The following is a 17,080-nucleotide window of genomic DNA, read 5'->3' as shown; positions in this document are numbered from 1 at the left end:
TCTCTACGATTGCCTTCGCACGTATCGAGGGTAGGCGGGATTAAATCCGGTCATTTCAATATATTATTAAGATTATTAGACTGCCCATTTCTGCATAAATATGCATAGCACTGCACGAACAAAATACTGCAAATCGGTTCTGCGGAATCCCACAAAGTTGCAAAAGATAAATGCTATCTTCCTGGTTAGCTCAATTAATAGAACGACCGCCCCTGAAAGGCGTTGTCCTGGATTCAATCCCGGGAGCAGGACGAATTTTTGGCAACTAAGAAGCTTTCATTCTGAGAAATCCGTATGGATTTCCTTGAGGCTTCGTGCTACAGAAGCAAGGTCTCAGTACGGACTAGTTGGTATTCCATTTCAAATTGTGATTACAGAGCAAGGGAAGACGCGGTTGGTCTCGTTGGTCTCTTTGTCCCGTGTCTTTCCTTGTGCTGTAATCACAATTCGTGCTAAAAACGGATGGTTGTCAATATCCCTTTCTCATTAGGCGAAAAAAGAACACACTTTGTGAGAATGATTCACCTCCTTGCTACGGCCCCCGTCTTTCGGCACAAGTAGAAGACTCACCGAATGGGTCGTCGGAGCAGAGACAGTAGCGGTTGGACTGGATGCCCGAGTAGGGCGCCGATATGGAGGCGCACAGGTTCTGGCAGCGGGCGCCGTCCATGCCTTTGGTCGGGTCGTAGCCCCCGGGTGAGAGCTGGAAGTACGAGGCCGAGTCCGAGCGCAAGCAGTCGCCATCCTTGAGAGCGTACCCTGGGCGGAAATTAGTGCTTAGGTTAGGCTTTCAAATGTTTCACAAAGCAGTATGGTAGTTCTGGCGATTTGGGCCTGTTGGTTGCACATCTTAAACGATTTGTAGTGCAGGAAACACAGGTACAAAATATTGGTCAAAGGTAAAAGAAATGCGCCATCAAATGCAAAAAGAACTTTAAAGTGAATGATGTCCCGGCTCCCGTACGGGGTCCTTGTGGACAAGGCCCCCGTACGGGCGTCGAAACGTGTTTCATGTTAAATGTTCTTTTTGTATTTGGTCGGCGTATTCCTTTTACCTTTGACCATGAGCATTCCCGACCAGACGAGTTTTCGTCAAACACGAAATAAGACAGGAGACGACATACGATCGCTATGTCGTCTCCTGTCTTACTTTGTGTTTGTCTTTCCTGCGCTAAAAATAGTTACAGTACGGGAGTGTTTAATAGTGCTTGGAGATCTATCGTGACGGCAGGCTCCTCTTGGCTAGAGATGAAAGAAATAGCGCGAAGGTGGGCGCTCGCAAAGTTGAGGAAATAAAAGGAGTGCACCCTTGGCTTCATGTAATTGAAGCCTCTGATTCATGGCGAAATGGGTTGTTTGAAGGCAGCCTGCGGCTTTCGCCTCGTTATGACCCTTTTCCGTTGTCAAATAGGTGATGCTGTTATCGGCTCTCTATGCCGTTTAAAGTCACAACCCTCGGCATAAAATGGCAGTGCCCTAAATCGCTTCCATTGTATAGAGACGGTTGCAAGATTAATCTTGCTATGCACCTTAAACGCGTTCTACGGGATCAACGCAGTGCGAATTTGTCTTATGTTGCGTCATTCTTGTTTCCATGCATCGAGCATTGCAAAACTCACGGGTCGTCTTATGCATTTGCCTAAGACGACCCGAAGTCAACAGCCATACAGTGGGGATTTTTTACCGTGCGCTTTTTATCGACGTGCAACGTTCACTAATTAACCAGCAATAATTATTATCACTAATTTCACTTCCCCTAATTAGCTTCGTACTCACATTTATGTGGTCATCTTATAATTAACTTTTCACTAATTATTTCAATACTTACTCAATTTGTTTTGATTAATATCACATATTTGCACAGTCATGCTTTCGCTCGCTTTCTATGTATCGCCCCTCTAGACATCACGTGATCGTTATTGCGTCACTTCTCTGACGTCGTTCGTTCAAGCCCACGCTCGCATGAGACGTAGAGGGCTTTTGCCTTGCTAACGCTTTGCCTGCAGACAACCACCTCCGCCATTTACATCAAGGCTCTGATATTCGATGTATCTCTATCAAGTGTCTTAAGAATGCGTTAGCAGTGTGCTTCAGCAATTGTTTCGAAACATAGATTCAATGTCTGAAGTGCAACTGCAGTCTGAGTAGGTATCCGAATACACATGTTAGACACGTGTTGATTTATTAAAGTTTCAAAGAAGGCGATCAATTCTGCAAAATACCTTCCAGTTTTACACAACATGCATTTACACGTAAAGCGGCGTTCACCATAAGCTGGGCCGAACTTAATGTCGCGATATACGGATATTAACAGGATTGCACATTATTACCTATTATTCCATAGAATGGGCTAGCTGTTACAGTATATCTGCGCTAATATGAATACACTATGCGCTTCATCGCAAAATTCTCACTTATTCGCGGTGCCTATTTTTTTACTCATGAATTGATACGATCACTAAAATACTAAGCTAATCAACTTCGCGACAGAAAGTCCTGGAAATTGTGAAAGATGCATGATAAGTAAAAGCTCGGGAGAAGCATTTTTGAACGTTATGCTCTAGTAAACTGCACTTTGCGTTTCGCTCAATGCATTTACGTTTCGGTTAAAGGCCGTTATTTCTCATTCCATGCATTCATGGACCCTGTGTTCAGGGAACATGAAGGAAGATCGCCATGATCCAGGGAACATGAATAAAATGACGAATGAGCTTGTGCAGTGCTGTATCTTCCTGCCAAGAAATTTGCTGTATTATAATAATCAGCAGATGTTTTTCGTTCGTGAAAGCAGGTTGCCACAAATCCATCGACTTCACTAGCATCATGTACAAAAACACGATTAGTTGACACGTCCTTCTACGGACAGTTCTCGTGCAGCAACATTTTTGCGATTGTAATCGCGAATGTATAGTTTTTAAGTTGTATGCGAGAAAAGGAACGCCTGCCAGAAACATATAAAAAATTAAATTCTGATGTATCAAGTGTGAAAGCGATATGATTCAGAGGCATGCTGTTGTGGGGAACTCCGGAATAATCTTGACCGTGAAGAACTCTAGAACGCGAACCTAAATTCAAGTACACTGGCGGTTTTGCACTTGGCCGCCACTGAAATTCAGTCGCCGTGGCTTGTAATCAAACCCACGTGCTCGAAGTATGCAGCGCAGCTCCATAGAGCGGCTAAGCTACAACGACGTGTATACCAGAAAATTAAAAATAAACTTACAAATTACTTAGGCCTGCTGAACTCTGAACTTCATGTCTGAAGTTTATCTTGATTCACTCACAAAACACACCGTGCGGTAGTAAGGTACAAAGCACTATTCCCTCTTGACTATATCTGAGGCTTTACGTGCCAAAACCGTGGTATGGTTATTAGACGCGCCTTACTAGAGGAGTCCGGAAATTTCAACCTTCTGGTGTTCTTTAACGTGCCCTGACATCGCACAGTACACGGGTCCCTAGCATTTCGCCTCCGTCTAAATGCGATCACCGCGGCCGGGACCGAACCCGTGACCTTCGGGTCAGAAGCCGAGCATAAGCTTGACTGTGAGCTCTCATAGAAAGTTATCGGTAAGTTCGCTCGCTATTCTGTAGCTGCTGTGAGCGTGCCTGCAAAGTGACCTCATATTTTGTCTATGACTTGGCTTTTGTACTTCGTGCTGGTTTCTTTCGTAATTGAAAAGTCACCGCATCCCCGCAAAGCATGAAGTGACATCTTACCATTGTGAATGATGGCTCCGATTGCGAAAATCCAAAGTCCCAGCCGCGCAAGAACAGCTGGTGTTGTAGCGCCCCCAATGGTGAGAGTCTTTGATAACATGATCCGCTGTTTGCCCTTGATGGCTGCGGCCATGAAGACGACTACAAGCTGATTAACTAAATCAAGTCAAGTACTCAGTATCAAAAAAGAATCGCTGTCATCTTGAAGATACGCAAGGCGGCTGCCTCGCCTCTACTCAGGTTGCCAACTTGTCTGAGTTTCAAAACTTTGACTCTCCGCTAACTCTAAAATGTCAGTTTCCCTTCGGATTTATCTGTTCAGGCAGTCTCCTGAATACTGGACGACACAGAGGTTCAATGCTAGCTTCCACTTTCAGATGCAGTTGGGATTCCAATGCAAGCTTTGGAGACCACGACGAGGAGAACGCGGCGTCACGCTCCCGATTCCAACAAGAACGATCCTGGTTTTGAGCCTAAGTGTTCCGTGGATGACCTTGACAGGACTGTGGGGCCCACGGATAAGCTCTGTAGCCCAGAAGCACCAAGACGTCGCTCGACAAGCAGGGCCCACAAATATCCTTCGCGAAGCCCGGCTTCGTTTCGCCGACGGTACTTGGTGGTTGAGGAACTGCCGTGGATCTGCGCCACGCTGGCACCGTGAACAAGCCGTGTTGCGCGCGCTGGAGCGCTTCTGTTATGACCCGGTCTCCCTGGTGACAACGCATGGTCAACCACGGTCGCGCCAAGGTCGAGACATCGTGGTGCGTCGTCACGAATGGCGATGAGCCTGTTGGCTTCAGTCGGCAGTGCATGTTGCCCGCTCGCGCGCTTTCGTCTGTGACCTATAAGGGACCGTTTCGGTAGTGTGTGCCGCAATTTCATCAGGGCAACAGCCGGGGCTTGACGTCACACAATTGACGTCTGCAGGTGAACGATGGGACCCGGTTTTCGGTAGGGCGTAAATATTAAGGGGCTGAAGAATGCGTTTCCTGTACTGAAATGTGTGCACACGAAGTTTACTGCCGACTCGGCCGGTTAACTGCTATCGGTGTCAACCGCTTTGAACAAACAATAGAACAAGATGGTCATTCAAAGACCCTTTCTCCGTTTCGTTCTGGTTTCCTTATTTAAAGACCACCACCTCACCCTAACCCCCTGCACTCCTTAGAACCGTAAAATAACGTTTTATTAGACTTTAATGAAAACCAGCAGAACGTTGTGTCAGCAGAATTGACGTTGTGCAAACAAAGAAAGGAGCCGTCAAAATTCTCTTTCTTCGTTTTATTAAACTGTAATGGGTGTTACCATTGCATGTCACGCCTAGATAAGAAATGCGAAAGGCTGTTAATTTAGCCAGAACAGAAAATCCGCGGTTTGCTTCCCAATGTACACTGAGAAAACATGGTGCGAGAGGTAAAAAAAATGGTGTAGAGAGGTAGCACAACCACACGGTCACCGCTGGTCGCGAAATCACACACTATCACATCACGTGATCCCGTGCCGTCCAATGAACATCAATTTAGACTAAACCCTCTTGTGCAGGTCCACCGTTGTTAAAAAGCCGTCGCAGCATCTTAGACGATACCTGCTACGACGGCATGTGAAGTCAGCATTTAAGAGTGGTTTGTCTTAATCGTGGCCTTTGGTTAAAGCCAGCTAGTGCAGTTGCGAGCGATGGTCGCCGTATACGCCACTGCTACAGGACCGTGACATTGAACGTTTGGAGGGCTTCTCTCGTGAAAGCAGTCATTCTGATACGCGAAAGCAGTCATTATGTTAGACATTCTGATGCAACAAAAAGTCAAATACTTCGTAAATGCCACTCCCAGTCATAGTCAACAAAGCAAAGCAGCTTGAACTCACGGTGGAAGAGTCCAGTTGGAATGCGAAGACTGAGCGAAGAGTTCACATGGTGTAGAGCCGGTGGTTCCTAAAACGGGTGCTCCAAATGGAGTCAACACTCATAAGTTTCCTAGCAGCATCCGACAGTGACAGTCAGTGGCATCGATTTCTCTTTGGACGGAAGTGCTGCCAAGCAGCGTTATCATCCTGCTTGTTACCTATGACGCCGCAGTGACTTGCATAAGTCGCTGAAACGGGATATGCCCTTTCTTGGTCAATTAGGCAGCCCTCTCAGCCGCATTGGACCAGCTAGACAACACAGGACAAAATCCTAGGGCACTGGCCTACCAGGTCTTCAGCGCGAGCGACTGTATGGGCGTTGCTGCAGTTTCTTCGGCAAACCGGACTGAACGAAAAGTTATGACTGATCTCACACAATGCTTTTAGACAGTTACTTTGTAGTGCCGTTACCGACTCTCTCCTTCTCTTTCGTTCTTTCGTACCCCCTTTCCCCTTCCCCAGTACAGGGTAGTCAACCGGAGTATACTCCTGGTTAACCTGTCTTTCCTCTACCTTTCTCCCTTCTCTAGGTACGAATAACTCGATAATGTCTCTAACCTTCTATAACAGTTCCCTTTTCTTATTGTTACAGAATCCTGTCATCCTAGTTAACAAATGTAACTAAGCCATCGATTCCTCCATGGTGTATGGATTGCCCTGTAGTGAACCTCACCGTAACGGGAATCGCGAAAAAAAAAATACAACCTGAGCAAGCCCGTGAGGCGGCGAGGAGACAGGGTCTCCGGTCCTCCTCGGGGGCGGCCGAGGCCCAGCCCACGAAATTCCCGGAATTCTGAATGAAGTTGCTACCACCACCACCGCTTTCATTTCCTGCTCTTGAACAACTATGTATACATCATCACTTTTTCAAACAATCTATCTTTAAGTGTTTTGCTGTTACTGCTACATGGGATCACATCTTGAACTGCGGCCCGCCAGGCTATAGTGACGAAACGGTGTGCGTGGGCGAAATTGCAAGTCATGGAAAGGGCGTCCTGGTCAAATTAGCGCGGTAAAGAGAACTATAAGCAGCACAATAAAGAAGACGAAGACAGGCGTTGCTTGTCGTTTTGTTCGTTAAACCAAAGTTTGCATTCCATCCTGCAGATCCTCTTCTTTCTATCGCTCCTTTATATCACACGCAAGTTACGAGTGGAATCACCTTCCTGTAAATGCTGTCTCCGTCAAGAATACACGTCGATCCATCTCGTAACGCTTGGCCCAAAGCCATAAAATACTGCGTAGAAGTACTCGCTGACTGCTTCGCATGAAACCGATTCCCACAACGCGTGAGATCTGCCGAATTTTTACTTATATAAATTATCTATCTTCATTTATGCACCGAATTTTGCATTTCAATAACTTATTCTGTTTTATTTTAGTAAATCTAGTATTTGTGCAATTACTTGTAATCCATTAGAGATTTATCTATAAATTACTGTGATTGTTTTTTTTTAACTTTCCGATACTATTGTGTAATTTCTGCGACCTCTTCCCGACTTGTCTGCGATTTTGTGCATTTTTTCACCACTCCCCACTGTAATGTAACTAGCCCTGACGGTATTCCAAATAAATAAATAAATAAATAAATAAATAAATAAATAAATAAATAAATAAATAAATAAATAAATAAATAAATAAATAAATAAATAAATAAATAAATCTCAGCCAGTTATGCAAGACCAACTATAACCCAACAATTCATTTTTCTGTGGAAAGAACGGTTTCGGCAAGGCGTTCCTGATGCTTGAATAGCAACACAGCCATACGACTTCAGTGGTGTGATTCGAACCTGCCTGCTGATATCGGTATGCCACTCAAGCGCCCCAACTTTCGCGGCATTTATGCGACGCAAAAGTCGGCTCTCACAATCGGCGGCGCGTGGCCATCCTACTCGGCGAAATGAGAGCACGCCGAGAGCTCACCCATGCGCGGAGAGCTCGGTCGTTTCGTCAGAGCATATACCGCGTAGACCACGGACAGCAATCCGCACAATGTATCTCCCAATAATGAGAAGATTCCTTGACACCCGACACATTGGGAGTTAAAAATGCTTACAACACAAAACTAGCGACAGCATGCATTTAGAATGATTACCAGTTGGGCGTGTTGGTATATATACGTCCCTGATGGTGAAACGCTGGAAAGAACGGATACTTTAGAAGAACACAGGACAAGGCACTTGCATGCGTATGAAAGACAAGTGTTTTTTTTTCATTCCAGTGCGAAACAAACTGTACGAAAGACCCGGAAACAGAGTAACACAGGCGAGCCTTGACTTTCAAGTTTATTTTCTGAGCAATAATAATGCCTAAATCCCTTCAAACTACGATTCTTAAAATAAAAAACTTTCAAGCTATCAAGTCATGCAAATTATCTAGTGAAGGGTTTCGGCGGATGGCCAGTACTTTGTCTAAGGTTATGGATAGATTATTTATATTCTAAGCCACAGCTGAAAAGTTAATAATAATTGTCGCGGTTTAACGTCAAAAAAAGAAAAAAAAACACGCTATGATTATGAGGAACGCCGTATAGTGGAGGGCTCCGCAAATTTCGACCATTTGGTGTTGGTTAGACATCGGAGGGGATACTCCGTTATTTAGCGTGCACCTAAATCTAAGTGCACAGGCCTCTAGCATTTCGCCTCCATCGAAATGAGGCCGTAGCGGCTGGGAATCGTTCCCGCGACCTTCGGGTCCCTCAGTCAAGCACCATAACCTCTAGACCACCGTGGCGTGTCATCTGAAAAGTTAGAAATTTCAAACCAGAATTCGTGTTTACTGTATTCAAATGCGCGTATCCCGATCCCTTGATGCAGAGCGTTGGTGCATGGTGCTTAAGCTTATTTTGACGGCGTATAAAATCGAGAGAGTAACCTTACAAATGACTAAACCCAGAAAACTTATACGGGCTGCACTGCTGCGAATTACACCCCCACTTAACAGGATTAATTGGTAAGACCGACATTCCCTATAGAGACAGCGAAGAACAGTATTTTTAGCTTACTAACTCACTGGCACGCATCGTTATTATTGTCGAGTTTAGCAAGTGTCTGTTTCGTATGTGGTTGGGCACATCAGCTTTAGAAGCGTGCCAGTTATCTCGGTCGTGTCCCGCAATTCTAAAACTAGCGTACGTTTGGAGACATCCGTGCCAACGTGTTTATAACAGGGTATTTGAGAAACCGGTCAAAATGTAAGCCACGCTTGTCTCGTTTTCTCTGTCTACGTTTTTTTTTTGTCGCACTGCTTGCAACTTTCCAACCATTAGATAGATAGATAGATAGATAGATAGATAGATAGATAGATAGATAGATAGATAGATAGATAGATAAGATAGATAGATAGATAGATAGATAGATATAGATAGATAGATAGATAGATAGATAGATAGATAGATAGATAGATAGATAGATAGATAGATAGATAGATAGATAGATAGATAGATAGATAGATAGATAGATAGATAGATAGATAGATAGATAGATAGATAGATAGATAGATAGATAGATAGATAGATAGATAGATAGATAGATAGATAGATAGATAGATAGATAGATAGATTGATTGATTGATTGATTGATTGATTGATTGATTGATTGATTGATTGATTGGATATTCCGCCAGTACTGTAATCTGACGATGACGTTACGGGTGCGTATTACAGCGTGGAAATCGCGGTACGCTGCACAGATGGCTGTCCGGGCACTCGAGGCGTAAACGCTGCGACCTGAACATAGCTGTTGATTTGTCGATTATTTGTGTGGCCTAGGCGCGTTTGTGCGGTTTGGTCCCATCGCCGGCAATCTAGCTTGCTTTCTTCCGGACGGACAGTGCATTGGCAATGGCCTTTTGGCGCATGTTGTAATTCGCATTCGTAGAGCCTTACTGATCGTAGTTTTCATCGTCATTATTTGTCACTCGACGTGGAAGGAAAGGCGCCTCTTCTACTTTCGTCTTTCGTGAACCAATTTTGCCATGAAGCGCGAAACACATTGAATGAGAGAGCAAAGAACAAAAGCCACGCAAGTTAACAAGATCGCGGTGTTAGGTTTGCTACCACAAACTGGGGAAGCCACACTTTCGTTTCCGGACTTGAAAAGTCAAATAAATTGCCTTTAAGCCACCTGTTCTCTGCAAAACTCGCCACAGCGTTTCTTGCAAGCATGCAAAGCTCATGCTATATTCCCTTTACTGTTTTATTTTAGTGCCGGCATTCCCTTAAGAAGTGTAGAACAGACGCGCGGAATCAGAAACACTTCTGTAGTGATTCGCTCAAGCAATCGTCTGAAGCTACCAAACGATCTTCCGTCCTGACAATCGATGAGACCACCATTAAATTACCTTAGCATGGGACGATGATAGTTTGTGGAGAATTCCTCGACCTAAGAAATGCCGTCACCAAACTCAGTGTGCCGAATGAAAATCTAACGGCAATATTCTCTTGAACCTGACGCTTAGCCGTATTCCTGCAGGGATTGCAGAAGATGGCGCCATTTGCCTCTCCTTCAAGAGCCACTTTTATTCCTCCTCAAGAAGAAGCCGGCGTGCCACTCAGGTGCCGGATGCCGCGTGTTGCAACCCACACGGTGCTCGTGTAGACTCGTGAACTCCCCTAGTTCCCGTGGCAGCAGTGCTCGAGAAAACGCGGGGTATAATCCCAAATGAACTTGCCAAATGACAAAGAAGGCCTTCGGGCAACGGTCTCAACACGTGGTTCCAGTGAAACAACGTGACGTGTACGCGAGGCAAGAGAGAACCAGGTGGTAAGGCTGTCATTTTCTCAACATAGTAACGGCAAACACACGGTTTCCGACGCACGAATTTTCCACATACCTACGCAGAGTGCGTCGGGCTAATTTCGCGCACAAGTACCCTGAGCGAAGCTAAGTAATCCTTTGCTTTCTAGGCACGATGTGCCTGTTGCGTGCAGCTCTTGGACGCTGATTCACTGCGCTTTTAACGGTAAAATTTTCAAACGCAGCTTATTGACACTCGTTGCTTAATAATTTTAAGATGTATTTCCCGAAGGAAAAAAATGGTACTTGTGTTTTTCAGCAAAATCAGTAATGGCACAGTTATGCGTGATCGAAAGTTCTCTGCGGCTGTTGTGATGTATTAAGACTAAACGTTTCCAGCCTGTCGCAAAGGGGGAAAAACAGTCAGTACAGGTTTGCCTGGTAACTTTAATTATTTCGCATACCATTCGATGAGGTATAATTTAAATGTGTTATGAGGGATACCGCTTTAAAGGGTGAAGTCCCTTACTGAGCCGCCGCATCTGCCTTTCCGTTGGGAAGGGCCACGTTGGGTTGGACCACCACCATCGACGTCATGATGAAGTTATTGCATTTAACTAAACCACAGAAGTCGTTAACTGGGCATTTCCAAAACCAACATACAATGCATGCTCGGGATCTGCAACTAAACATTAGACGAAAGTAGCGCTTGTCCTGTCTTCACCTTGTCCCGTATTCGTTTCTTCCACTATGAAGTCTGCGATGCGATTTTACTAGGCTGGACCCGGCTTTTCGTCAAACCCTTAACTGCATATCGCCGTTGGCTTCCTTCGACGTGCTGCATGGAACAGAGTCGGCAAACACGTATCGGACCGTCGATTGACACGAGTTGCTTTTTCCACAGAAGTAGTGCGTCGTTCTGGTGAAGACGATGCGAAACGCCGGCGGCCGTGCCTGTGTGCGTAGCGGCGGCGACGACAATGCTCCGCCCACCGGCGTCTGGCTGCGGCGCCTTAATCGCTGCAATTACGGGGCTGCTACGCCGCCGCTTCTTCGGGTTCATCTCGCACCCGCTGACCTCGGCGCTGAGACTTTCGTCTCTGCCGCGGAAAAACATTCTGGTGTAGTCGTTATGGCCGTTTGTCATTGGGTGCACGGCCTCTCTCTCTCTTTATCATAGGTGCGCATGTTTACCTGGGAAGAGGGGAGAGAGAGGGAGGCAGCCATCCACATGAAAGGAAAGTAACGTATGTATCGTGTAATGAGTTTACGGGCTGCCATTAACCACCTTGCACCCATGCTCACACTGCCTGCTAGCTATATCGTCTTGGTTTCCTTGAATTGGTATATCGAATGTAACACTTAATGTACTTAATGTACAGTTGCGCGCAATATGAATTGCAGCGTGTTGTCATTGCTAAAAGTGGCGCCAACACTGCAAAGCGTTGCCGATATAGCATACATTACAGAAGTAGACCCGGTTTCAGTTACTGGTATTCTCTAAACCAATTTAACGTTTGCCAGGGCAGCCGTTCAGGCTTGGGGAAAGTGCTAACACTTCCAGGTTTAAATGCACAGATATACACGCTAAAGTGGACGGGAGGATGACCGCCGCCGTAGCTCAATTGGTAGAGCATCGGACGCGTTATCCGAAGGTTGCAGGTTCGACCCCTCCTGGCGGCATTATCTTTTTTTTTTCCTTTTAATTTCTTCTCATTTATATCGCAATTACTAGAAATAACAGCCCCTATACTTTCTTTGGCTTCATTGTTTGTTAGTTCTCTTTCCCGGTACGCTGAGATACACTTCAGGTCGATAGAAGCACCAAGGAGGTCTCGCTGGCTTAGATGCGGGCTGAAACCTGACGGAAGGTGGGCGGAATAGTTCGAAAGTCGTTGCACAATACGACGCCTGTGGCCTTTCTGAAGGCAGTGTTGCAAGGTGGTTGCAATGAGCTCGGTAAAAATGCCTCGTATGAGCCCTCATCACCACTGCTGAAACGGCTATATCTGCTTCTTGTGCAGGAGAAGTACGTCGATCACCTTCATGTTTATACTGATAGATCAACTACTCTCCATTGTTCGTCCGGAGCAGTGGTTGTCACAGCGAAAGCTATTATTACCCTCAGTTTTAAGACAGACCACCCAACGATATCGACGGCTGCGGAACTTGCTATCTTCGCGCTGCACTTTGGGTAGTCAATCGCGAACAGCCTCAACAATGGCCAATCTTCAGCGATTCGAAGGCAGCCCTGCAATCTTTGCTATCAGCACTGCGGCAAGAACCATACTGCAAACGGGTTTGAGCCTTTTAGGGAGTTTCGGGCTCGACGCATAACGTGCATCCAAAAGGTACTACGCAAAACCCCTTTCAAAACGAGGTTCAAAAGGAGGTTTTATTTACATCCTTTAAGGGAGTGATTAGACGGAACTAAGGAGGTAAATTTGTGTTTTTATTGAACTCATTTTGAGGGCTTGAACGGAGCGCATTTGAAGTTTTTCTGGTTCTTTTGAGAGCTTTTAAAGCCTCCTTTTGGAGGTAAAGTTGTTGTTTTTATGTAAGCCATTTTGGGGGCTTGAACAGAGCGCATTGAGAGCTTTTCTGCTTCTTTTGAGAGCTGTTAAAGCCTCCTTTTATACGAGACCCTAGAGCGGTCGCGAAATGAAAAAAAAAAGTAATTTTAGGCACTATATTACTTTTACCGGCCAATTTCCGCTACTATTCATCACCAGGACATAATAGAAAATGGACATCAAAGTATTTATGCACAAACATGACATTTGCATACAAACGCACGACACAGGAATCGAACTCGCGACCACACGCACTCAAAGTAAGTACTATAACCATTACACCACAGCGCCACCACTTGCAAGCTCGCTTTTTTCGTGGGCTTATATATGTACCAATGTATGTACAAAGCGGCTGGTAACCCGTCGGCACAACTTCAAACTTCTGTTCTTGTACCATCGGCGTGTGTTTGCTCTTGCGGAAGGTCAATACGTAATTTGTGGGGCGTCATGCAGGCCGAGCCTATCGACGTAAACACCCTCGGCTCCGAATTCTCCGGTTCACCGTGTCGTGCCGCTAGAAAAATTATAAACGTGTGCCCTCTTCGCTCGCGCTAAATTCGTGAATACCAGCGTGACAAAGGTATCTTCAGATGAGCGAACGTATGTGCATTCCATGAGCGTATGCTGTGGAGCAATTTTCGTTATTTCTGCAGCCGCGAACTGCGCGCGTCCAGATGCGGCAGCGTGTTATGAGCGGTTCGAAGACCGCCTGCGTTCTCATATGAAAGTTACACACGCAGAGGCCCGAGTTAGAAAAACGTTGTAACGCGCCTACATTAAGTGCATTTAATGCGCGCGTACTGCCGCGAGCTGCACGCAGGGGCAGCAGCGCGCTCTGAGCAGCTGAACAAAAATCTGTTTCCGCAATTAGCGCTTATTCGCAATGCACCCTTTAGCGCGGACTGCCTGTGTTCGCATATGAAAATTACACACGCAGAAAATTCCAGAGTTACAAGGACATTGTAACGCGCCTACATAAAGTGCGTTGAATGCGCGAGTACAGCCGCGAGCAGCGCCTTCTGAGCAGCTGAACGCTTATCTATTTCCGCAATTAGCGCTTATTCGCAATGCACGCTTTAGCACGGCATTCAGTGATTCTCTATAACGCATATTCAGTATTTATTTGCTTTCATGCTCGGATACTACCAACATTTCTTACTAATTAGCTTTTATTGGTAAGCATCACGCCACCGCGTTAAAGCGAATGCCTAACGCGTGCCCCAAGGTCAAGGACAACCTCCCCAGTTTACCAGTGACAGGTCTCCCACAAAACAAAAAAGTTAATGTACTTGCACTTCTCTCTTGTGAACGTCCATGTGTACTTGGCCCTCCCCTCAGACAGATGATGCAGTACCCATTAAAAAAAAGCATTACCCTTTTCCTCAATGGAACAGCTGTTCTTGAGAAAATATGGTTCTGTTGAATTACTTCACCACAGCAGCAGAGAGGTTGGCTTGTTTGCAATTCAGTATTTCACAATTGTAACACAGAAACACGAGGACTGTAGCAAATATGCAGAAAACTGGAAAAACTATCATATGTGCACTCCCTCGTCTACCTGCACACTACGTTAAACTTTATTTATACAACAGCAACCTTCAATTATGCTACTATTGATAAAAGATCACCTAATCTACGTTAGAACACAGTGATGACTTTGTCTTTCTGTTGCCTATCTTCTACAATGTGTCATAATCTGTGAATCATCTGTTCAATGTGTTTGGTAATAAAACACAAGCAGTTACATTGAGCAGGCAGTGTTTCAACAATTTGTTTTGCAAGCACGAATTCATTTCTTCAATTTGCATGCACAACAAGTAGTCATACTTTGCTTGATACAAGAACCAGTGGTTGCAACATTTTATTGGAATCAAAACAGCAGCAGTTCTCGTGTCAATGTAAGGATATAGGTATATATTTCCATCGTCGTGCACAGAACCTACTCCCAAAACTGAACACGTGGAACAACATATACAGTACAGCCTAAGCACTATACATATATCACAGCAGTAAAGCAATACGAAAGTAGGGTGTAAAATCTCATCATGATGCGCACTAACGTGTGCACTTCACCGTGCCAGTATGTAAGTACAATCCAAAAAAATAATCTACCCAAGGAACTTGGTGTCAGCCTACACACGAAGGCAACTATAGTACAATGAGGCTAGCATCACTTTTGGGAAATATGAAACCGTGTAGACAGGCAGTTGAACAGTTTTTTATTGCATTAGTTTGCCCTATGGCATCAAAACATGTCGCACATGATTTTGGAGCTGAGTTTCCTACAAAAAAGCCAAAAATAGACCTGTGGTGTTGACTGTAGGTCCACTTACCAAGGTGCATAAAAGCATTCAGCAATGCCCACAAAATTACAAGGTTGCCTTCATATTTTGCTGCACATATTTACTCACAGATACCTGGAAGCCATTGTAAATTTCTGGAAGTGTGCTTGGGAACTTGTCGGCATAATCACATGACTGCAGTGTACCAATACTTCTAATATGCATAACAAGTACAGCCATGCTTCAATGTTTTTATGCCAGCTAGTGCCATCTGTAACTCAAAAGTTCATCCTTAATTCCTCACTTGATGGCTTACGCATAATTACCACATTGAAAATAATCCAAGCACCATGGCTGCAACGTCAACTTGCAATTAGGCAATCACAGGCACTAAATAAAAAAATTCCTGTAAATAGTGACTGGTCGCTTTGCACATTAGATCCTAGGACTTGATATGCCATGAGGATGAATAAAAATTGACCACACATATATAGAGACTGTGAAACAGTCAGGAGTTCATTTCATAGGTAAGGAAAACATGAAAACGAAATCAGAACACATAGCAACAAAGGGGACGGAACGACACACTACTAACAACTGAAGCTGAACATGTGCGGCTTTTTTAGTCATGTGTGTTTATATCTTTCTGTGGTTTTGATTACACTTCAGTTACTAGTAGCGCACTGTCCTGTCTGCCCCCTTCATTCCTCTGTGGATGTGTGATTGTTTAGTCTTGTAATTTTTTCGTACTGTGTGTTTACACCTTTCTGTGGTTTCGATTAAACTTCAGTTGCTCGTAGCGCGTCATCCTGTCCCCTTCATTTCTCTGTGCTGTGATTTTTTTGCACCCTCTTTAACTATGAATATACACCAACTCGCCCAACTGCCCCTGTTAAGACTTATGTTTGCTGAATAACACTGGGCCCACTCAGCGTCTTTTTAAACAATGCGAAATTTTCAAATGCACACGATATCAGAAAGGTTGCACGCAGTATTGCGCATAACACTCTGCACCAATACCAGTGTTGGCCTAAATGTGGTAAGATGCACGAGCTGTTCGACATAGTGTAAAGTGAGGCACCTCAGGGTGTTCCCACAATCATGGGTGTCGGCAGGGGTTTGCACAAAGGGTACCTGCCGCCATCAAGACACACCAGCACTTGACCCCACCCAAGCTACACCAATGCTCTCCTGCTCACCAGGCCGACACGTTACGCCGCCTTGCATCCCCAAGACAAAATCCTGCCGACACTCATGCCCACAATACACTTGACTAGAACACAGACTGGTGGGCAAGCAACACTTGCTGCTTTGCCAGAAGTGTATTCCTGAAAATTACACAAAAAAGATGTCCACTAAGATTTCTGTATACATAAAAATGAATGTCTTACCGAAGATTCGCACTTGACTATCCTTATTGCAGACATTTTGTCAAAACACGAAATACATACAAAATTTAGATGCTGCTAAGTATTTCCTTGTGAGCGTTTCACTTCGTGTGCACAGGGCGAAAAACAAACGGATGTAAAAAAAATGTGAAACACCACCAGAAGTGTACTCTTGCCATGTTTACCATTATGTGGGTAGTTTTTGATGTCAGTAAAGTTATCATTATAAGTACACTTTAAAAGGGTTGTGAATGTTAGCAAGGTCTTGATTAACCGCACCTACTCTGTTTAGGAGTGAAGATTGGGCAACTTGGCACTGAACCATGGCAAAAATAAACAGCGCACTTCTAGTGAGCGCTTTCAGCGCTCACTAGAATAACAGCGCTTTCACCTTGTCACTAGATTCACCATGTAACAATAACAGCACTAGAATAACAGCGCTTTCACCTTGTCAAATTGTGTCAACAGTCATGATAC

General features: G+C 44.8%; 2 protein-coding genes across 2 annotated transcripts in view; one reads left to right on the top strand and one right to left on the bottom strand.

Annotated features, from left to right (window-relative positions):
* Window positions 1-3,868, bottom strand: part of LOC119399241 (uncharacterized) — an 84,145-nt gene extending 80,277 nt beyond the window's left edge. The window contains exons 1-2 of the mRNA XM_037666058.2: window positions 3,721-3,868; window positions 571-759 (exon numbers count right to left, since the gene is read on the bottom strand). Of these exons, the coding sequence (XP_037521986.1) occupies window positions 571-759; window positions 3,721-3,853 (322 nt within the window). The 5' untranslated portion in view covers window positions 3,854-3,868. The remainder of the gene's footprint in view (window positions 1-570; window positions 760-3,720) is intronic.
* Window positions 1-17,080, top strand: part of LOC119400492 (motile sperm domain-containing protein 2) — a 200,481-nt gene that overhangs the window by 109,172 nt on the left and 74,229 nt on the right. The gene's annotated exons all lie outside the window — the stretch shown is intronic.

Source organism: Rhipicephalus sanguineus, chromosome 7 (assembly GCF_013339695.2).
Source record: "Rhipicephalus sanguineus isolate Rsan-2018 chromosome 7, BIME_Rsan_1.4, whole genome shotgun sequence".
NCBI classification, from domain to species: domain Eukaryota; kingdom Metazoa; phylum Arthropoda; class Arachnida; order Ixodida; family Ixodidae; genus Rhipicephalus; species Rhipicephalus sanguineus.
Note: the sequence above shows the minus strand (reverse complement) of the source record. Positions and strands in the feature narration are given on the sequence as shown.